At 41.2% G+C, this 23152-nt stretch overlaps 1 protein-coding gene across 1 annotated transcript in view; it reads right to left on the reverse strand.

The window, feature by feature from the left end:
* Window positions 1-23152, reverse strand: part of TNNI3K (TNNI3 interacting kinase) — a 323247-nt gene that overhangs the window by 171849 nt on the left and 128246 nt on the right. The window contains exon 17 of the mRNA XM_054979625.1: window positions 22600-22704. Within this exon, the coding sequence (XP_054835600.1) occupies window positions 22600-22704 (105 nt within the window). The remainder of the gene's footprint in view (window positions 1-22599; window positions 22705-23152) is intronic.

Consider the following 23152-nt stretch of genomic DNA (forward strand, 5'->3'; position numbering starts at 1 on the left):
CAGTGTACTGTGATTCTTCTGTGCCTGAAATGCTCTACTTGTGTTACATTATGCAATTAAATACCCAACACATTCAGTTCTAGAGAAAAAAGAATAAACCTTAGCCAATAGAGACAGAGCAAATAAGAAAACTCTCCAGAACTATTGTTGCTTCAATGGCACTTACAGATTTGAAAAATGTGTGTGGAGAACAGTAGCCCTTTAAGCCTCACATTCAGGAAGTACAAGAGGGGGAAAATTCGGCAGAACCCAGAGAAGGTTAATAAAGAGTTCATCAGACTCAGCACTAAATTGCTTGCTCTTGAGATGGCATCCCTATCTCAAGACAGGGTGGCCAATACCCTTTCCCATTATTTCTATGAAAACAGTGGAAAGAAAAAGAGAGAAAGAAAAGAGAATTAGAAGACGCATGTAATCAATCTTGTCCTTTACAAAATCCAAGAGTTCTTCAGCCTGCCAGATATTGCATCTTTCAGGGCAACAGACAGGCAATGCCTATTAAATGTGTTTTTCTTCTCTAAAGAAATGGGGTCAGTGAAAGATCCTTCTAACCTTAATACACTATAGATTTAATGAAAGGCAACTGCTATTTTAAGATTTTATGAGGAGATTTATATATATATATATAACAAAGAGGAGTTGCAGACACTCTTTCCCATTATCACAAGCTGCCATTGACTCTTTTATCTGTACAGCCAAGCCAGTTCTTACAAACTTTTGCAGATCGTTAGACCCATAAATGAGACTTAGTTACTAAGAAAGCTAGGTCCTGACATACTTGACTTTTATGCTTTCAAATAAGACTGATATGGAAACAGTGTCTTTTTATTAAAGTGCTTTCATCATACAGTGTTCAGCAGTTCTCTCAAAAGTTGGTGGCAATCAGTAATGTTTGGAAGCTTTCCAAGCTTTATAACATCAAGACCCTAAAATTAGACTAGCTATGTACATAACATCCTTCTTCAACTTATGTAACAAGTCATTGTAATGTGACTCTGTGAGGAAGATCTGGTTTCCAACTTCTACCATGGTGTGTACAAGGGGCAATACTTCATCAGAATGTTTCTCAGTCCTTAATTAACAGGAATTGCATTCCTTTCCATGGGATGAATGAGATAAATATTGAACAGCGGATTGTGTCATACCCATATCCTGTTGCAGTCAAGCCCATGTCTCTGAGACTGCTCAAATCTGAATCATGGCACTAGGCCAGAAGTAAAGCTGACCAAAGAAGGCTTTCATTCTATAAATACTGGGATCTCATGTGGTCTCAATGACCACATGGTTGATTCTTCTCAGTATGCACTCCTTGTTTCTGCCAGTCTGGTCATCTGTTTTTAAGACAAATTGCTCTCTTGACCCAATGAATCTCTTGGCAGGCACCTCAATATTTATTTATTTACAAAATTTATACCTTGCCTTTTTGCCTTCATAAGACTAACAAATTAATACATAATAAAACCACATTTTAAAAGCCACTGAAAGCAACAAAACACACCATCAAAATAATTAAAATTAGAACTCAAATACACATACAAAAACAATCAAAACTTTGGGCAGGAAGGAGGAATCACTGAAAGAACACCAAACAAAAGTCTTCCTGAGAAGACAGTTCCACATTTTTGGTGCCATGACCAAGAAGGCCCTCTCCAGAGCTGTTACCTGCCTAATTTCAGAAGGCAGGGGCACCCAAACCAAGGCCTCCAATGATGACTCCAATGGTTGGGTAGGTTCATAAGGGAGTAAGAAGTCCTTCAGGTACATTGGTCCCAAACCATATTGGGCTTAAAAGGTCAACAACACCAGCACCTTATTTGATTCATTTATAGCCTGGCTTTTTCACCAATGGAGACCCAAAGCGGCTTACAACTTTGTTCTCCCCCCCTCCACTTTCTCCTCACAACAGCCCTGTGAGGTAGGTTAGGCAATATAACTTCCATGGCAGAGTGGGGGTTTGAACCTGTCTATCAGACCCAAGGCTGATATTCTAACCACTGTTTTTCACCGTGAATTGTGCCAGGAAACAGGTTAGGAATCAGTGTAGATAGGCCAACACTGGCATGATATGGTCCCCATGACCCACTCCAATCAACATCCTGGCTGCAGCATTCTCCATCAACTAAAGTTTCAGAGCACATTTCAAGGGCAGCCCCATGCAGAATGCATTGCAGTAATCTAAATATAACCAGGGCATGCACCACGGTGGCCAAATCTTTTCTGCCCAGGAAAGGCTGTAGCTGGCTAACTAGTTGAAGCTAGTAAAGGCACTTCTGGCCACAGTTGCCACCTGATCATCCATCAGTAGGCCTGGGTCCAAGAACACCCCTAAACTACAAACCTGTTCCATCAAAGGGAGGCAAACCCATCCAGAATGGGTGACTTTAGAGACTTCCGGTTTGGATTCATGGCGGTCTGAAGCAGCCTAAGACTTGGGCTGTCCGAGACACTGTTTTTCTTGGAAAGCGAGGCGCTCCAACTCCCGTTTCCACCCCAACTTCAGGGAGAAGTTGGGCTCGAATGTTATGCACCCCCGAGAGCATGTGATCTCGGTGAGGGAGGGGGTTCTGAATCAAGGACTCCCACCACCACCTTGAGGTCCCCTCAGAGAAGGGTGAGGTTCTATCTCTGCAGTGCCTCAGGAGTCATTAAATTGGCATAAGATCATCAGAACCAAGCTTCAGCAACAGCTTTTACCAAAGAATAAGCAAAGGAAACAATACAGACAACCCGCAGAATCGGCAAAGGTAACGATTGTTATTGGACTTTTTAAAATGGAACAGCAGTAAAAAGACCAAGGGAAAACAAAGTAATGGACAGAATATAAAAGAAGAGACGTTTAGTAATAGAAGCAGAGTAAAATTGAAGACGCTGGAGAAGTAAATAAGGACTAAAAATTTGAAAAGAAATATTGTTTATACTTACTGCGGTTAGAACTGAGATAACCAGCGTGAGAAAGCAGAGGGAGGACTGGAGAAACATTGCGAGACGGGAAGTTAACAGCAGAGCAGACAACTGGATTCCTAGCAAGGACAGCAAAGCGAAAGGGAAGAGGAATGATGGAAAAAGGAAGCAAAATAAGTATACCACTGGGAGGCATCAAAGGTAACAGGAACAGGAAGTGCGCCATCTTAAGTAAGGTACGAAGTTAAACCAGGAATCATAGAGACGTTGTAATGGTACCATAGAGAAAAAACGCCCGACATTTTGGATTTTAAAAAGGTTTCTTTTTTTCCTTTTCTTTAAGAAATTTTAAGAAAAGGTAAGGTTTAAACGATTCAACACGGATTTGAGGAAAAGAGCAGACACATGGGGAGGCTCGAAACCGAGCCCCATGATGGCCGGGAAAAAAGGAGCAGATAAGGAATGGCAAATTTTGGTGGATGCTGCGATCGAAGGACTGGGGAAAAAAGTGGCAGAGAATCACAAAGAGTTGTTACAGAAGATGCAAGAAATGTTGGCAAAGGATTTTAAAGAGATGAGAGATGTTATTCAAGCCGATGTAGCTGCACTGGCAAAAAAGATAGAGGGAGTAAAGGAAGATTTGCAAGTGACAACTAAAAAAGTGGAGCAGGTGGAACAAAGACAAATGACATAAAAGTAGAAATGAAACATGAAAATCAAGTGATTCAGACAAGAGTGGCAATGATGGAGTGTAAGGCGACGGAAAAGCAGTTAAGATTTTGTGGCATTCAGGAATCTGAGACTCAAACCACACAAGAACAGATGACAGAGATATTGGCAGAATTTTTAGGGAAAGAGAAGGATGAAATAACAGCAAATATGTATTTGGAGTACAGAATCAATTCGGGTTTTGCACAACAGAGAAAGCTACCAAGAGATTGTGCAATTAGTGCCAAAGAGAATGCAGGAATAGATACTTAAGAGGCATTTTGAAAAACCTTTAATAAAGGAGGGGAGCAGAATTAAGATCATGAAAGAAGTCCCAAGAGCGGAAAAAATATAGGGAATTGACCCAGAAACTAAGAGACAAAGACATCAGATATAGATGGGAAATTCCAGAAGGTCTAAGCTTTTATTACAAAGCCTTGAGAATTATCATCAAAACAAAGGAGCAAATGGAAAAATTTTTACAGGAAAATGCAGAGGACTTTCCTGGACTATTAAAAATGTAAAATATGGAGTACAAATTAATATCGTGGAATGTGAATGGACTAAACTCACCTCAAAAGAGAAAGACAATTTTTCATTGGCTAAAGAAGCAAAATTGTAATATAGTATGTCTACAAGAGACACATATTAAAGATAAAGATATAAAATATTTAAAAAACAAACAATTGGGGAAGGAATATATATCAGCATCTAAACAAAAGAAGAAAGGAGTAGTGATTTATGTAAAGGAGGCTGTAGAATCAAAATTAATTTTCCAGGATCAAGACGGAAGATATGTGGCCGTGGAAATAAATATAAATGCGAAAAAAATATTGGTAATAGCTCTCTATGCGCCAAACAGAGCAAAAGACCAATTTTTTAAAGACTTATTGAATAAATTAGATCAGGATGTATTTGATCAGATGATATTGGTTGGAGATTTCAATGGTGTGGTGGACTTGCAATTAGATAAGAAATCAAAAACAACCATTAAAAAATCAGGGAAGCTACCAAAAACTTTTTTTGAACTAGTTCAACAAGAACATTTGGAAGACGTATGGAGAAAAGAAAATCCGAAAAGTACTGAATTTACATACTATTCCACAAGGCACTTATCATTTTCACGTATTGATATGATTTGGCCAACAAAAGATTTGACTCTATTGACAAAAAAAGTGGAAATTTTACCGAAGGTGAGCGCAGACCACAATCTAATGTTATGGAAATGGACAATGGGTCGAAGAAAATTTAGATGGAGAATAAATATTTATTACAAAATCAGGAAAATTTGAAGTATTTGAAAGAAGAAACTAAGCAATTTTTTGTAACAAATAACAACAATCAAGTCTCAACACAGATGGTATGGGATACCTATAAGGCTGTAATGAGAGGAAATTTAACCTTACTTAACAGTAAGGATAAGAAAAGAAAGCAGGAGAAATGGCAAGAAATTAAAGAAAAAATATATTAAAAAGAACAACAATTGAAGAAAAGACCAGGAAAAAAGTCTATTATACAGGAAATTAAAATATTGCAGGATCAAATAACAGCCATTAGTAATAAAGAGCTAGAATGGAAGTTAAAGACATTAAAGCAGAAGTCATTTGAAGGAGCAAATAAACCAGGAAAGTATTTAGCCTGGCAACTGAAAAAAAGGAAGGAAATGAAAATTATTAATACAATAATGGAGGAAGGTAAAGAATTCAAAGATCATCAACTAATTAAGCGTGCATTCTTTAAATACTACGCTAAATTATTTCAAAAGAAACATGTGAATGTACAAGAGATAGATGGGTATTTGAGGAATGCCCACTTACCAAAGGTACCAGAAGAGATGAAACAGAGATTGAATGCTCCAATAACAGAAGAAGAAGTCATACAGGCAATTGAAGTGGCTAAGATTGGGAAAGCACCAGGACCTGATGGGATCACAGCTAAATTTTATAAAGTAATGAAGGAGGACCTAGTACCGATTTTAAAAAATGTAATGAACGATATGCTTCAAGGAAAGGGTCTCCCAGATACATGGAATGAAGCTAGTATTGCACTGATCCCAAAAGAAAGCCAAGATTTGACAGAGTTGAAAAATTATAGACCCATATCGCTTATAAACAACGACTACAAAATAATGGCAAGAATACTGGCAAATAGGCTCAAAATATGGTTAATGGATTTTATAGATGAAGATCAGGCCGGATTTTTACCAAACAGGCAGTTAAAAGACAATTTGAGAGTAGTGATAAATGCTATAGAATATTACGATAAGCAACCTGATAAGGAAGTTGGCCTTTTCTTTGCGGATGCAGAGAAGGCCTTTGACAATTTGAACTGGGATTTTATGTTCGCAACTATGGAGGAGATGGATCTAGGTAATGAATTTATACAAGCAGTGAAAACAATTTACAACTTACAAAGGGCAACAATATGTGTTAATGATGACCTGACAGAGAAGTTGGAAATAAGGAACGGAACCAGACAAGGATGTCCACTATCGCCACTTTTGTTTGTGATGGTCTTAGAAGTATTATTGAGGAGGATTAGAGAAGATGATAGTATAAAAGGAATAAAAATAAAAGGATCCTCCTACAAATTGAGAGCATTTGCAGACAATGTGATGTTTATAGTGGAAGACCCTCTACAAACCTTGCCAAGATTGCTGGACAAAATAAAGGAGTTTGGAGATTTGGTGGGTTTCTACATAAACAAAAAGAAGTCAAAAATAATAACTAAAAATATGACTAAGAAGAAACAACAAGAATTAAGTGAATTAACAAACTGCAAAGTGGTACACAGAACTAAATATTTGGGGATAGAGCTGACAGCTAAGAATATAGACTTGTTTAAGAATAACTATGAAAAGCTCTGGACTCAAATTGAAAGAGACATGATAAAATGGAATAAATTAAATTTGTCGTGGTTAGGTCGAATTGCCACAATTAAAATGAATGTACTGCCCAGAGTGATGTTTTTAATGCAAACAATTCCAATTGTGAAAGATAAGAAACAATTTGAAAAATGGCAGAGGAAGATATCAGAATTTGTCTGGGCAGGAAAGAAACCAAGAGTCAAGATGAAAGTTCTTTGTGACGCTAAGGAAAGAGGAGGAATGCAGTTACCTGATCTAAGACTTTACCATGAAGCGATATGTTTGGTGTGGCTAAAAGAATGGGTGTCTTTGACCAATCATAAATTATTAACATTGGAAGGACATAATAAACTATTTGGATGGCATGCATATATGTGGTACGGGAAGCATAATATGGATGCAATGTTTCAGCACCACTACCTGAGAAGAAATCTACTGTCAACCTGGCTCAAGTACAAGAAATTTATAGAGCTAAAGAAACCACTTTGGATTGTTCCAGCTGAAGTAATCAACCCAAATACGGAATATCAGGGAAAGGAATGGCTTACCCTCAAAGAATTAACAGTATTAGAAAATGATGGGTTGAAACTTAAGTGAAATGAGGAGTTGCCATTTAAATATGGTTGGTTACAATATAGACAAATTAAATATTTATTTGATTCAGAACATAGAAAGAATGGTTTTAGAATTAAAAATTCAGAACTAGAGGAACTATTATTGGGGGATAATAGTAAAGCAATATCTAAAATGTATAAGTTGTTATTGAAGTGGTTTACAGAAGATGAAACAGTCAAGGTGCAAATGGTAAAGTGGGCCATAAATTGTAATAAGGAAATAGTGATGGAAGCATGGGAACAACTATGGAAAAACACCTTAAAATATCAACTTGTACCAGTATTAAAGAGAACGGTTATAAAATGCTGTATAGATGGTACTTAACACCGAAAAAATTAGCCATAGCTAACAAACAGTTATCGAATAAATGTTCATTGATCCAGAGGAGTTAGCCGTGTTAGTCTGTAGTAGCAAAATCAAAAAGAGTCCAGTAGCACCTTTAAGACTAACCAATTTTATTGTAGCATAAGCTTTCGAGAATCAAGTTCTCTTCGTCAGATGCATAGTACAGAAACTGGTCAAATATAGAAGAGGAGGGGGGAAATGTAAGGAGCATGAAGGTTCTCTATTTCATATGTGGTGGACTTGCCAAAAGGCTAGAGACTTCTGGTCTAAAATATGTGCTGAAATGTCTTAGATATTACAATACAATGTTCCTAAAAATCCAGAAACGTTCTTACTATCTTTACATTTAGAAGATGCTAATAGAAGTGATAAGATATTGTTGTATTATATGATAGTAGCAGCAAGAATTTTATATGCTCAATATTGGAAAAAAGAAGAAGTACCGAATATTGAATGGACAAGGAAGCTGTTGTACATGGCTGAAATGGACAAATTAACTAGAAATCTGATCCAGGAATTTTTCTGGAAGACTGGAAGAAGTTTAAGAAATATTTGGAAAAGAAATGCAATGTTAAAGGACAATTGTGGTCTTTGGAGGGATTTTAAATTTTATTAAGTAAGATTTTAACGAAGGGAATATATATAAGATCTCTACCATGGGTAACATAATATAATTGTATTATAGTGAAATAATAATCTCTATGAATAAATGGGGGGTTCAAGTGTTGTTGGAAGTCAATAGAGAAAAGGGGGAGGGGAGGGGTGGGGTTATATATTTAGAAAGGTTTAATTTGGATAAGTTGTATGTATTAAAAAATAGATTTTATTGGATGAGGTGATATAAAATAGTTATTTTATATCACCTCATCCAATAAAATCTATTTTTTTTAAAAAAACAGAATGGGTGACTTCAGTACTTGTTTCCCTTTGTTTTTTGTACCTGTATCATAATTACCTCATTTTTATCCTGACCTTCCTCCTAGGAAGTGATAAGAGAGTTTGCCCTTATTTTATTCTCACAACAACCCTGTGAGGTAGACTAGGTTTGCAGTAAGAGTGACTAGTCAACTTCATAACTGAGAAGAGATTTGAATCTGAGACACTCTAGTTCTAAACTGATGCTCTAACCACTACAAGTCACATTACAGAAGACATCATACATGGGGACGCTCAAGTGAAAGATCTTACACTTGTTTTCCCATTGTGGATACACATGAACTGCTAGGGAGACAGTACACTTGAATATAAGACCGCACAGAAAGTAAATCACTTGAGCATCACCGTGTGAGATGTATTATTGTGTAGAGAGATTCTACAACACACTAGCTTATTGATCTGTCTTAATTAATTAATTTATTTACATTATTTAGAGTCTGCTTTTCTCTTTGAAACTCAAAGCGGATTACACAGCATAAGTCAATAGTATCAACAGCTGGGACATCCAATAAACAATACAACAGAATATGCAAATACAAATGCAAATTTGCAGAGATTTGAAAACAAGCAGAAATCCAATACAAAGCTGAAATACTGAAACATATCATAAGCAATTAAACCTGACATATTAAATGACATAGAAACTACCTGGTAGGAACATACTGCAACAGACAATATGTAGTGGTATAGCTTACAGTCCTTATGCCTTAACCAGTACATCTCTTTGAACTGTTTCTTAACAGTACAGCCTGTGTTAAATAAAAAAAAAACCCTCTTGGAAAATTTACTTTTGCATAGTTTGGGGAAGACCAGGAGAGTGGGAGCCCTCCTAATCTCATCAGGCAGTCCATTTTGTAAGGTGGGAGCCACAACAGAGAATGTGTGTGTATGAGCACTTGTTGATTTGCCCATTTGCAGGGTGGCACCTGCAGAAGGCCCTGTTCAGACAAGTGAAACTGCTGTGGCTGAACACAGAGAGAAATGGGGGGGCAGTTCCACAGATAGGAGGGAGTAAGGCCACGAAGGGCTTCCTATGTGACAGCCAAAACCTTGACCTGAGCCTGGTAACTGATGGGTACTCAATGGAATGACTGCAAAACGGGAGTGATATGCATGCTCCATCTAGCTCCTGAGAGTAAATGAGCTGAAGTGTTTTGCATTAGCTGGAGTCTCCGAGTCGCCTATGTAGAGTGCATTATAGCAGTATAGTCTTGATGTTACTGTGGCATGGATCCAGGTGGCCAGATCAGCTGTGTCAAAGTAGAGGGCTATCTTCCACGTTAGATTGAATTAGGAGGAGGCATTTTTTTTGCAGCTGCATTATCTTGCTTCTTTAGCAGTAATACTAGATCCAGTATAACCCCTAGGCTCTTAACTGAGTCTGCAAGGGTCAATTGAACCCCACTGAAAGCGGGAAACACAGTGTGCTTCAAGATCTCCACCTTCCCATCTGTCTTGTCTGGGTTCAGTTTTAATTTGTTTGCTTTCATCCATTTGACCACAGCTGCCAGGCAGTGACTCAAGACCTCTACTGCATCACTAGGGGCTTGGGCTAGTGAGATATAGATCTGGGTATCATCTGCATGTTAAATTCACATTGCGATTTCATAGCAATGAATGATTTTTCCTAAAGGCTTTACATAGAGGTTGAATAACATGGGGGACAAGATTGTGCCATGTGGAACTCTACAAGATAATTCCCTCACTGAAGAGTGCTGTTTTCCAACAGCAACCCTTTAAGTCTGTTCCATGAGGAATGAATTATAACATCCTGATAGCTACTTCTGCCTGCAAAAGCCTCAACTGAATGACATAATATACTGTATCAAAGGCTGCAGATAGATCCAGGAGGAGCAACAAAGAAGTACAGCCTTTGTCTACATTCAGACGGAAGTAATCAACTAGTGTGATTCCAGGGTGGCCAGCTTGCCATCCCCTCTTTGGCGACGCTGGGGGCAGGGTAACCCCCTTGCCCCCCTCGATCTGACCCTGTCAAGGGCTCCTTTATGTGGTCCTTAAATGATTTTAGCAGCCAAGATTGGCAAGGATACAGTATACAAGTTATGGCCTTGACAGATCCCAGTATCTTGTCAATATCCATCGCATTTTGATTGGGTCAAAATGGTCTATAAGTGAACCAGATAGTGTATTATGCATGTCTTTCACCTCTCCTGATACTGGATCAGAATGTATTTGTTCTATTTTATCAGCAAGAACTTTGCAAAGATGTCACAGCTAATTATCCTTGAAACAGTAAAGGTTCAGATTTAGGAGTTAGTAGATGTCGAGGCACTTTAAACAACTGGGATGGTCATGAACCAGCTACTGTGATGGTTTCAGAGAAATAACTTTTTTTGTGGCTCTAAGTGCTGCATCATAGGTCTTCCCATGGGCTCTATAGCATGCTCTATCACAGGGGTGGCCAAACTTGCTTAATGTAAGAGCCACATAGAATAAATGTCAGATGTTAGAGAGCCGCCAGACATGATACATTGAAGTGACTTCAGAGGAAGAGGCGGGTTTGAGGAAGTGCCTTGAAAGTGACATCACAGGAAGGGGTGGGGTTTTGGTGCAGTATGCTGGAAGTGACATCATTGGAAGGGGTGGAGCTTAGGGAATGCCATCAGATTACCTTTGACCTGGAAGTGACATCACTCACTCACTCATTTTCTCTCCCTCCCCCCGTCACAAATGAAAGTAAAGGAGCACAGCAGAATTAATCCAAGCACCTTGCCTTTCTTTGGAGCCCAGGCCAGCACCCACCCGGCATTCATTTTCTTCCCCCTACCAGTCAGAAATGAAAGCAAAAGAGTGCAGCAGAATTAATCCAAGCACATTGCCTTTGGAGCCCAGGCCAGCACCACTCTGTTTGCACTCGGAGGGAAAGAAATTACATGGGCGGAGCCAAAACCCACGTGACTTCTTTCCTCTGCGTTCTGGCTCCAAATGAGCCTTGACGCCAGTCTAGCTGGGATCTTCCAACTTGTCTGCAGAGGAGGCAGCTGTGCAGACGGCATGTAGGAAATCCTGAGCCCACCTCAGTGCTTCCTGATGCTTGGGAGAGTGACTGGCGTTCCTGCGGGGGAGGGGGGGTTGCAAACCTCCGGGAGCCGCCAAGTACGGCTCAGAGAGCCGCATGCGGCTCACGAGCCGCCATTTGGTCACCCCTGCTCTATCAGATTCAGTGCAAGTTTTCCTCCAACATCGTTCAAGATGTCTTCCACTCTCTTTAGATCACCCAGCTCCATGGTAAACCACAGGGCTAACTTCCAGCCCAAGGGGCAGAAGTGGTTGATGAGGAGCAATTTTGTCAACAGCTTTAAGGAGCTTCACGTTCCAGACTGCTACTGTATTTGGAAATCTAAAATCCCCCAGAACATTTTGGAGTCCCAAAGGCCCTGTAGTTTACCATGGAGCCGGGTGATCTAAAAAGCCTCTGTGGATGGACCATTTTAATGTCCCCCTTCCTTTTGTGGGGTGTCAGAGTAATATTCAGCCTTGCCTTCAATAGATAATAGTTGAACCATGGTTCAGGCCAAATCTCTAATCTTGAAAGAAGATCTCCCCTCAGAGGCTCAGTGCAAAAGATTAAGTTGAAGGGGTGGCTTCTTGCATGTGTGAGACCTGTCACAATTTGAGAGACGCCCATGGCAGCCAAAGAGACTATAGTCCTGCGTCTGTCGTGGTGAGGCACATACTGCGTGAATGTTGAAGGCATCCAGAACAATCAGTCTAGGTGTCCCCAGCACCACATTGGAGAGCTTCTCTGCCAACTCAGAAAGGCTGTTTACTGGGGAACTGAGTGGCTGGTAGACAAGCAGAATACCTAACCTTCCTTAGTTCCCAATGAAAGATGCATACTGTCAATGCCCGCTATAGTTTGTACTGGGAGTATGCAGAAGCTGAGGGACTCACAGTGAACAATAGTACCTCCTTTCCACAACCACCTGTGAAGGGTTGGTGGAGGACCACATAAAAGGGTGGAGTTAGTGGGGACAGACACACCACATCATTTTTTTCCAGCCACAAATCTGTCATGTAAGTCATGTCAATTCTTTCTCCTTGTAACATCCCAGCACTGAGTGCAGTTCTGTGCCTCACCAATCAGGTACTACATAGTATTACTGAAGGGGTGGGAAAACTGGGGGCCCTGCATTGTCAACTCTCAGGATGCTACAGAGATTAGATAGGCAGGCAGCACTCTTACTTGATAATGGCCATCTTTGATAAATCCTGACCCCAAATCTACCAGCTCCCATCTGCACTAGAATAGTACTTTCACCATACATCCTGATCTGGGTCAGTTGCCCAACAACCATGAAGGCATGCATGAAATACTTCACATTCAACAAGCTAGTGAGCACAAAGAACCAGACAACAATAGAGGGCTACAGTTGTGATGTACTGATGTTAATATTGTCCAACAACCTGGTCTCCAGATATGTAACTGATGGGACTCTCCTCCTCCTATAATGGTTTTTCCCCTTCTTCCATGCATTGCACGGAACCATGGTTCAGGCCAAATCTCTAATCGTAAGAGAAGATCTCCCCTCAGAGGCTGCACACCCCAAGCTAATAGCTATGGGCCAAGAGCCTTGCGCGGTCACCCTTCAGTTTGTACCAAGAGGCTCACTACATCATACTACGTCAGCCCTACACATGTCCTTGGTAACCTCTGCGCTGGTCTTTTCAAAGGTCAGTATCTGAATTTGGTTACAAAAATACGCATGCTTGGTGCTGACAACTGTGAATAGCACAGGCATATGGATATGCTTCTATACTGTGAACCCTTCTTCACTATAAACATGAAGTTGGGGATCAAAGAAGAATTCGCTGCCTTTGTCTGTTTGGCCACTTAAATGTGCACACCTAATTCACAACTGAATGTAATAGAATGTGTTTGGCTATTTAAACATGACTGTTGTGTCTGGTTTCAAAAAGGAAGGTGTGAATTTAAGTTAAGAGTTTATCCATAACTAAAGACTGGAGAATAGTCTCCAGTCTGCAGAGGAGGCAGTGCCTGTGACACTGAGAAATCTCTGTCTTTTGGTGCTACACCTCTGAAGATGCCAGCCACAGCTGCCGGTGAAACGTCAGGAACTACAGTGCCAAGACCACGTCAATACAGCCCGGAAAACTCACAACAACCATCGTTCTCCGGCCATGAAAGCCTTCGACAATACATTATGACATAATGTTTGTCGGGAAAGATAAAAATACAGCAGGGCAAACATCAAACAACATGATCCTTCATTCCAGTCTTGAAAATGACTGGGTGAATTGAGTGATCATCATTTAATGAGGTTTATTGAAGTTTGATTCACAAACTATTTGAACATGGGTCCCTTCTAGAAGACAGCAGTGGAACTGGGACCCTAAAGCTCATATTTCATTTTGTATTTTGCACATGCATAGAATATTTTAAAAATTATGTATGAGTTCTACAGGTAGAAAAATGTGCAGCAATAGTGACCACAGACAAATCTGCCCTTAAGATGTCCAGGAACAGCATTTGGTTGAGTTTTAGAAAGTGATAAGCAATTTCTACTCTTCATTGCCTGCCAGGTGCATGGATCCTAGTTCATGGCTTGGAATTGTTCAGAAATGGTTGTTCAAAAGCTTAATGACAGGCTTTCTACCTCATTTGATTAATGAAGTGTAATTAGTACAAAAGGCAGTAGTTGGAAATGCAGATTTGACTCTCCTGACACTGATCCTGCTCCAGCTGTACCAGCCATGACTCAAGTTTCAAGCTGAGGCTCAGATTTTCAGAAGGTTTCTGTTAACAGGTCAGCAAGCGTTGTGCAGATAATATGCATATGCGTTTTTAATGTGCATCTCTACGCTAAAGCACTAATATTCGATAATGGCATGTACAGTATGGTTGTTTGCAAACGTCCTGATCTTAAGAGTGGAAGCAAGTCACAAAGATTTCAGAAGTTACTTCCAAATAAGTGTGATTAGCATGGCTTCAGTTTACATTTTTTTCCTACTCCCAACCGGATGTTTTTGCATTTAGATGACTATGCTTAAGGAGTGCAGTACAAACTCAGGAGGCAAAACTGTCAAATGGACTGTGTATCTATAGCATAAAGCAGACATCAGCATCTGAATCTCTTAATGGGATACTGAGGAGGCACTGAGGGGTAGCAAACCAAGCCATCTCCTTCTGCTTTTCTGCCAGCCATAAAAACATGCTCTTCTCTCTTCTAATCCTTCTTGTCCCAGATGCAGTGTTTGTGTTTCTGTTCCCTGTCTCCTTTACCTTCTTATAGATATAAGATCACTGGGGTAGATAATACTTTTTCCTTCATCTTTTCCTCCTCAATTTTCCTTCTTGCTGCTTTTTGAAAACTGGATGGAGATTAATGGAACAACTTTCAGTTGGCTTCTGGACCATGGCAATGGGATCAGTGAAAAGGGATGGGAAATACAGAGTAAGACCTCTATAATTATTTAACTTACCCTGCTTTTCTCCCAAATGGGGACCCAAATTGGCTTACAACACTATCCTCTTCTCCATTTTATCTTCACAACAGGAGATTCTGGGCATGTGTGACTGACCAAAGATCACCCCACCAAGCTTCCTTGGCAAAGTGGGAATTTGAACATGGGTCTCTCAGATTCTAGTATGCCATTCTAATCACTAGCCAGTTTGGTGTAGTGGTTAAGAGCACGGAACTCTAATCTGGAGAGCCGGGTTTGATTCCACACTCTTCCGCTTGAAGCCAGCTAGGTGACCTTGGGCTAGTCACAGTTCTCTGGAGCTGTCTCAGCCCCACTCACCTCACAGGGTGTTTTGTTGTGGGGATAATAATGGTATACTTTGTAAACCACTCTGAGTGGGCATTAAGTTGTCCTGAAGGGCGGTATATAAATCGAATGCTGTTGTTGTTGTTGTTGTTGTTGTTGTTACTATACCATGTTGGAGTAGTTGAGGCCAGGCAGCAGACAGGATGGGATCAAATTTGATCTGATTAGTAATTAAATCAACCATCCAGTCTAGGGTTGCCCAGTCCCCTTACTCTCCTGGCGGGAGGGGGGGCCGGGACTCACCTTGTCTTTGCTATTCACACACATGTGCTTTGCAGCGAGCTGGTTTGGGCCCCAAACAGGCCTCATTTGGCCAGTTTGGGGCCCAGATTGGTCCATTGCGAAGCACAGGAGTGCTCTTGGGGCAGTGTGATGATGTCACTCTTGGGAAGTGATGTTGTTGTGCCACCTAGGAACACACCCAGGAGACCTGCTCCCTGCCTTTCCCCCCTGCTGGCCAGGTGAGTGGTGGCAGGGGGGCAGAGGGTGGGAGTATGGGATTCCTTGCTCCCACCAGGGGACCTGGGATCCCTAATCCAGTTTCTTACCAAACCATCGCATGACTTTACAGATATACAGACCACATTTTGCTGAAACACATGTGATAAATTTGTCCTATAACCCCTAGATGGGATAAACAAGTGTTTTTGTTTTTCTATGTATTTATTAGAGTATCCTAAGTACACTTTCCAGGCAGTAAGGCCCTTTGAACAGACCTAAGTAGGTTTGTGAGTAGATCTGCTCAGGATTGCTCTCTTAATAGAGTAATAGATTATTAGATATGCACATGGGTCTCAAAGCTTACCTGCTGGAGCCAAGCAAGCCACACTCATATTATAACTGGCTCTGTTTTTTTTTTGACACTATAAGAAAATGATAATTAAACAAGCTATAAGCATTATGAAGCCTAGAACAGTGGTTCCCAATCTTTTGGATATGGTGACCCACAAGTCCAAAGTTACTTGGTACAGTGACCCATTAAGGGTTGGGCTCAAGGTCTTCTAGCACCCTAGTTGAAGTATGACCTTGGTGCCCATCTAGTCCAGCATTCCATTATCTACAGTAGCCAACCATAGGTTTTTGAGAAACCATCAAACATCACATTGTACTATGTGAATAGGCGACTCAGCATACCCTGGACATTGGGGGGGGGGCACTGCATGTCTCTCAGTGTGTATGTGTAACTTTCTTGATAATAAGCTATTTCTCTTTATCTAAGGTGAGAAGACCTCCTGACTCCTCCTCTGTCTCTGTGTTTCTTGTGAGATACTTTCTTCTTGTCTCATGGCCTTTCAAGGATAAAGATATATTTCTCAGAGCTCTTGCCATAAAGGCTTCATCCACACATCCACACCCAGTCTCGATGCCAAGCAAACTGGCTGTTGGTATATAGGGAAAGTAACTCTTTGGTGGACTCTTCCTTTCTTCTCCAAGATATTACCATCAATGGAATCTACTTCGATAAACTATAAGTTCTATATTTTATACAATTTGATTGCCTGAGGATTAATTACTGCATGTTGGGGGGAAACGCTTCTGCTATCAATCTGCTACCAAATGAAATATAACTATTTCTAATTCTATGAATCTCAGGCAAGTGGCATTCCACAGTATACAGCTTTTGCATATGAGGGCTACACTCCAGCCTTTCACCACCTTCTTCATCTTTATTACTCCTTCTAATCTCCTTTAAGATTCTAAAAAAACTCACTCTAGTAAATATCAGGACACATTTTACTTGATTATTTATCAATCAACACACATATACAATGAAGAGATACCAACTATGATATGACAGGGAAGACATTGTTTCTAGGGTCAGCATCAGGCCTTAAGTTTCCAAAACACAGGTCAAAGTCTTTCCTCAAATTAAGCACCAAAGTTTGTTCTTACAGGATCCACTTCTCAAACAATGATATTCCTACAGAAATATTATTCTACACAGGAAGTTGTGTTTACTTGTGAAGTTACTAGTTGTCAGATGGCTTTTCCTTCCTCATTATTGTAAAGGGTGGGGGAAATGAGAATGTGAGAAGTTGGTGTGGAGGAAGAGGAGAGAAAGAGAGCAATGCAAAAGGCAGGGGGAGCCATTACAGAGGGATGACCTGCAACCCTTTTTCAGAGGCTTTGAGACCCATTTCTGGGTCCGACCCAAAGGGTTGGGAAACACTGGCCTAAAGAACCAACATGGTGTTGTAGTCAGTGTGCTGGACTAGGATCTGGGAAACCCCAGTTTGAATCCCCACTCTGCCATGAAGTTTTCTGAGTGACATTAGTTCAGTCACTCTCCCTCAACCAAAGCTACCTCACTGGGTTGTTGAGATAATATAATCAATGGGAGGAGAATGTATACCACCCTGAGCTCCTTGAATGAAGACTGAAGTTAAAAAAACTGTAATAAATACATACATACATATGTAATATACATACATGTATGTATGTATACTATACACAAATACATATGTGTGTGTGTGTGTGTGTCTCTCTCTCTCTCTCTCTGTGTATATATATATAATGTATGTATGTATGTATGCATGTATATGTGTGTATGAGTGTAAACGTATATGTATATGTATATGTATGTATACATACACACACATAACTACATAAATAAATAGAGCAGGGAAACTTCCTTAGCTGGCTCAGTAGGTTAGGTGCTATTGCTGCATATGAGGCCAAGTTCAAAGATCTTGCTGTTATATTAAAAACCAGAACATAAACCTGACTCCCACCTCATATACTGTCTTAATAAAACATGCTGTAAATGTCCTTTGAACACACTGAGGCCAGGAATACTCACAAGTACAGAAACCTGAAAAACTACTGGTTGCTGTTGTCCCTAGTACAGAAACTTGAAACAGGAGAAACATGCTGTTTCTTCAGAGCTTGAGAAGATAAATCTGGTGCTCTTCCCTGACAAAAGAATGACTGGGACTGGAATCTTTCAGCTCAGCTGTTATTATAAAGCTTTAAGCCTACTACAGGTTAATAGCGCTTAGACAATGACAAAGAACTTGGGGAGTGAACTTAGACACAGCTCCACATTGTAATTTAGTTTATAGCAGTGTACTTCATTAAACAGGGACTTCAGCAATAACCTCAGTCATCTCCATATACAGCAACTTGTGTAACATAATAAACTCCAAAAGCAAACATATAACCATGATCAAAAGCATGATAGGCTTTTAAGGGTATGCATGGGTCCCCCAGGGAGCAGCACAAGCAGCCGCATTCTCTACAATGTCAGGAAGCAGCTATAGCCCCAACATTGCAGTGAAATGGGTAGTCTGCTAGAGCTACATGAGTGCCTTAAAGCCTCTGGATAACAACATACAGAAAGGACTTAAATGCTCTGAGATCTGGGAATGGCGTTTCCCTCTTGGAACTGAAGTGAGATTTGTCAAGATCTATGTTCAGCTGCAGCTCTCAAAGGCTGGGACTGCCTCCCTCTGGAAGTGACAATGGCACCATCCTTAGAGGCGGAATAAGCTAAAGATGTTTTTGTTCTGGACAGCATTGAGCTGAACTGATTGATTGTGGTATGGTACTTGGTTGGCCTACTTAGAGATGGGCAAGAACACCAATACGAACAAAAAAAGCCACGAACAGCCCAGTCTGCTGTTCACGATCAAGCTGCTCGTGAGGCCCCATTCTAAACGAACAGGTGGTCGTTGCAAGCCTCATTCATTGCTGTTCGTTGCTGTTTGTCAAGCCAGACAGTCTGGCACCTGCAATCAATTCCCTTGGCAACTTAGGCAGGGATTGTCTGAACTCTGTCTGAACTCCTGCTGTTGCCCTGGAAACCCCAATCTAAGCCCAATTTAGCTTGATAGGCATGTCTTCCTTTCAAGTGTGGAGCAACAAATTTGTTACAAGAAAGCAAAGACCATGGGGCGGGGGGGGGCTCCCAGCTCTGGCTAGTCTTTGCAGACAGTGGAGAGGGAGAGAGACAGCTGCTGTTGGCATTTTGATAGAGAAGCAGGGAGAGTGCATTGGAGCTTGAATTTTCTTTGAGCGTGGTGGGATATGGATCTACCCCTTCAGGTTCCAGGGCTACTGCCAGGCTCTGGGCCAAGCTATTATTTATGATTGGTACCTTTCCTGCTGCCTGATCAGGTAAGGTTTCTGGGAGTGGTGTGGTAGGGATCTACCACTTCAAGTTCCAGGGCTGTTGCCAGGCTCTGGGATCAAGCTATTATTTATTATTGATACTTTTCCTGGTGCCTGCTCAGGTCAGGTTTCTGGGAGTGGTGCAGTAGGGATCTTGACCAAACTTGGATGATGGCTGGAGGAGAGCCTGCTGCCCCCCACGAACAGCCAACCACGAACATGTTCATGAACAGGGCCATGTTCATGTTTGTTTGTGACTAGTCCCTGTTTGTGGATGGCAACACACAACGAACATCATGTTCATTTTTTTTCTGTTTTTGCCCATCTCTAGTCCTAATGCACCTAATTATTTTTATTTGTAAGTTGTTGTTTTGATAGTTGAAAGATGTATAAAATACTAAAATAAATAAAATTCGGCCATGCCTCCAGGCAGCTTTAGCTGCTCATGGAGGGGGCCGTACATTGCCCTCCTGGAAGGAGGGAGGACAGAACAGCTTTCCCGGGCATCCAGTGCTTTTTCGGGTGTGCGGAGCCAACAGCCTCTTTAGGCAGTTCCGTGCACCCGGCTTCAGTTTTGCACAATGTTCATCCCACCCTCCTCACCCTGTTTTGGTGCAGGATTAGCCAGTTGCTGTATTCAGAGCCAGGTAGGAATTTTTTCCTCCTTATCCCCAATTGGACATGGGATGAGCGGTTTTTCGCCTACCTTGCACCTGGACTCGAGTGGTGGAAATTGGCATGTGGTGGTGTTTGTTAGTAATGTCACTGGCGGGATAGATTTTGGTTAGAATCAGCGGGCTGGTGAGCACCCTTGGCACTTCCCTATTGGTAAGGAAGAGGGGTCTGCTAGGAGCAGCTGGTACTGCTTGTGACAGCTGCCAGTGTGCATGGGCAGACTGCCTGGAGGAACCCCATGTGCAAGTCCTTCCCTCACTGCTGTACAGCTGAGGCTTAGGAGCTTGAAAAGGGGGAACCAATTTGCCTGGCCAGCCGGGTCTCCTAGTCATCCTCAGGGAGGGCTCACACCTGGGGCTTTGGGGCTCGCCCAAACAGGTCAAGGTGGAGGTGACCCCATGGCTTGGCCTGTACCACTTTTACCCTTGCCACAGTTATGGGTTAATGTTTAATGTTGAGGTTAATTTAATAAAGTGGCCCTTAGATCCAACGCCTGTGTCTGTCTCTTCATTCCAACTAGGAGGGCAATGTCTATGCTTCAAAATATTTTCAGCAAAATATTTATGTTATGAATATTACTAATAATTATGATTTCATACTGAATGTGCAAAAATTCTTTATCATGGAAGCCCGATAGAATCCTAATGGAATCCTTCCTTCCTTTCTTGTGTTATTTTAAATGTCACAGATATTGGCTTGGACACCAGTTTGGCTGAAGAAAAGATTTCAGAAGTTCAAAAACAAAAAATAGTGTCTGTTTCCTTTAAAAAGGATACTTTTTATCATATTGTCCAGAAGTCTACATTGTAAAGCAAGCAACCCAAGCAGGTTTGGGGCTGTTATAATGATAATCACCTGTAGTCCCACTGAGTTAATAAAGCAGGATGAATAAGTTACTTACAAAATTATCTCTAGCATGGTAGACAGTTGATGACTTTCAAATTAGTTATTAATTATTGCAATGAAACTTGTGGAAAATAGCAAGTGGCTCTCACACACGGACTAAAAGGCTACTGCCAAACAGTGGGCTGCTGCGGCTGCAATGATTGTCAAAGCCTGTACAATAGGATGAAGCGGTGCTCACAGGAATCTATACAACTGTTGGGCCAACATGGAGCCTTCCTTACAGACTTGTCCAAAGACCACAAGGAAATATGGCCAGATCTCAGGCCTCACGAATTTTAGGCTTACAGTCCTTTTCTAGTGTTCCTAGAAAAGGACTGTAAGCCTGAACTGAAAAAAGGGTTGGGGGCTTAGGGCCTAGGTCTGATTAGAAGACTGCAGATACTTAAATAGACCTTAGGCCAGACCACACTAGCAGATAACTGATGTTAGGTGGTTTGTATTAATTTGCATGTTTAGCAAAGGCTCATGGGGCATGTGTTTGAAAGGGCCACTGTGACTTAGAGAGGTGGTATAAAACAGGACTGGGCTAGCTGAAAAGACTGGGAGGTAGAGAGAGGAGTGCTGAAGGCAGTGCTCTCTGAGAAGCAAAGCTTGTTTCTAAGCTTTGGATCTAAATCAGACAAAGAGCTGAAATGGCTAGCTGGGGAGGAATGAACACTTATCCCTTAGAGAACAGTGGCGGCTAGGAAGAGCTGGAGAAGCTGGGAAGAGCAAAGAGCAAGAATTACTGACAATTAAACTCTTCATTAACTGCCTGAGATCAAGACCCTAGTAGAGAGCTGCCCCACTTCATCTTGCCAGAAGGAAAGGGGAACTGCTCCAAGGGAAATGAACAAGCTCAAGGATTCATCCAGCATGTTCACAAAAAGAATTCCTGCTGCCTTTTGGATATTTGGGACGCTATTCTAGGTATAGCCTCTGGACAAACCCACAGTATTGTCTGTACCCTCTGCAAAGTGGATTGTGAGTAGGACTTTGCTCTGGGGACGCTGGTTGGTGAACCAGTATCATTAGCTTTGGGAATGTTTTCACAGTTGTTTATGTTATATTTAAATAAATTGGATTCACATTCTGAATTTCTGAACATTACTCTAGAAATTGAACCTGGCCCTTGGAACTCTGGGGGTTACAGGACTGTACCCTCAGTCCCCCTGACTCTTTAAAGGAGGGTGGGAGTGGCTGCATGGCCAAGGTGGGCAGTCAGGCATGGTGAGCTTGGCCACTTCCTTGCCTGGCCAGTGAAACTAGTGGACCCATCCAGTCCCTCATTGCTTCAAGACTCAGTGCAGTGGGCTCTTATTTTCCCTTGTCACTGTGAGGCTAGGCTGGGCAAGGTTGTGCCAAAAGAGTACATCTTTGCTGCAGCAAGTCCTCATTCCTCACATCTCCAGCTTGGGTCTGCCCGCTGGAGACCCTCCCACCCAGGCTATCAGCCATCAGCCCATGGGACTCTTCCCAGTGGCCTTAATGGCCACTCTGCCCCTTCTGTACACACTACAATTTCATTCTAGTCCTGAATTTGATTAATCCGTTGCCCAGTTACAGGACTGTCATTTACTTGCCAATAGAACCAGTAACTGATGCTTCTGGCTACAATTGTGAATCACAGTCTTCAGTTAACTGTTCTCATTTTAGTAAATTACCATGGTTAAGGTGATGCCATCCTGTATTAATTTTAGAATTTTATATGACAATGGGCTTGGAGAAACAAAAGAGAAATGTACCTGTTTAAGTCCCGATGTATTATTGGCTGGATAAGATTATGAAGATACTCCATGCCTTTTGCAACATCTACAGCAATGATTAATTTAGATTGCAAGTCAAGATTCCTGGAATTAAAAGAATTCATTGCATTGATCAAAAAAATGCAAAATTAGCTCTTAAAAACAAATTTGCAGGTGTGTCACCTGTAAATCAAGTTGTCCTCCCCCCTGTCCATGTAACAAATCAAGAAAACACTCTCATTGAGAAACAAAAACCCACAGTTTATTCTGAATTAAAACTTGATTTGTCTTTAATTTGCCTTCAATTTTGCTTTTCAATTTGTTGCAAAATCTTTGGTTGGGCATGTGGAGGGTGGGAATGGAGTAGATTTCATGGTGCTGCCAACATTCACATTTTTCTTTCTCTTCTTGCCCACATGCTCTATCAATCACATCATAAATAGAAGCTGTAATGAGTTGGGTATACTCTGTTAGAGTCACTGCCACCACAGACTAATAAAGCTGGACCCAGTCAATATTCCATATGTTCATGTCCACCTCATATGTGTCTTCA

Source organism: Eublepharis macularius, chromosome 5, assembly GCF_028583425.1.
Source record: "Eublepharis macularius isolate TG4126 chromosome 5, MPM_Emac_v1.0, whole genome shotgun sequence".
Classification (NCBI taxonomy): domain Eukaryota; kingdom Metazoa; phylum Chordata; class Lepidosauria; order Squamata; family Eublepharidae; genus Eublepharis; species Eublepharis macularius.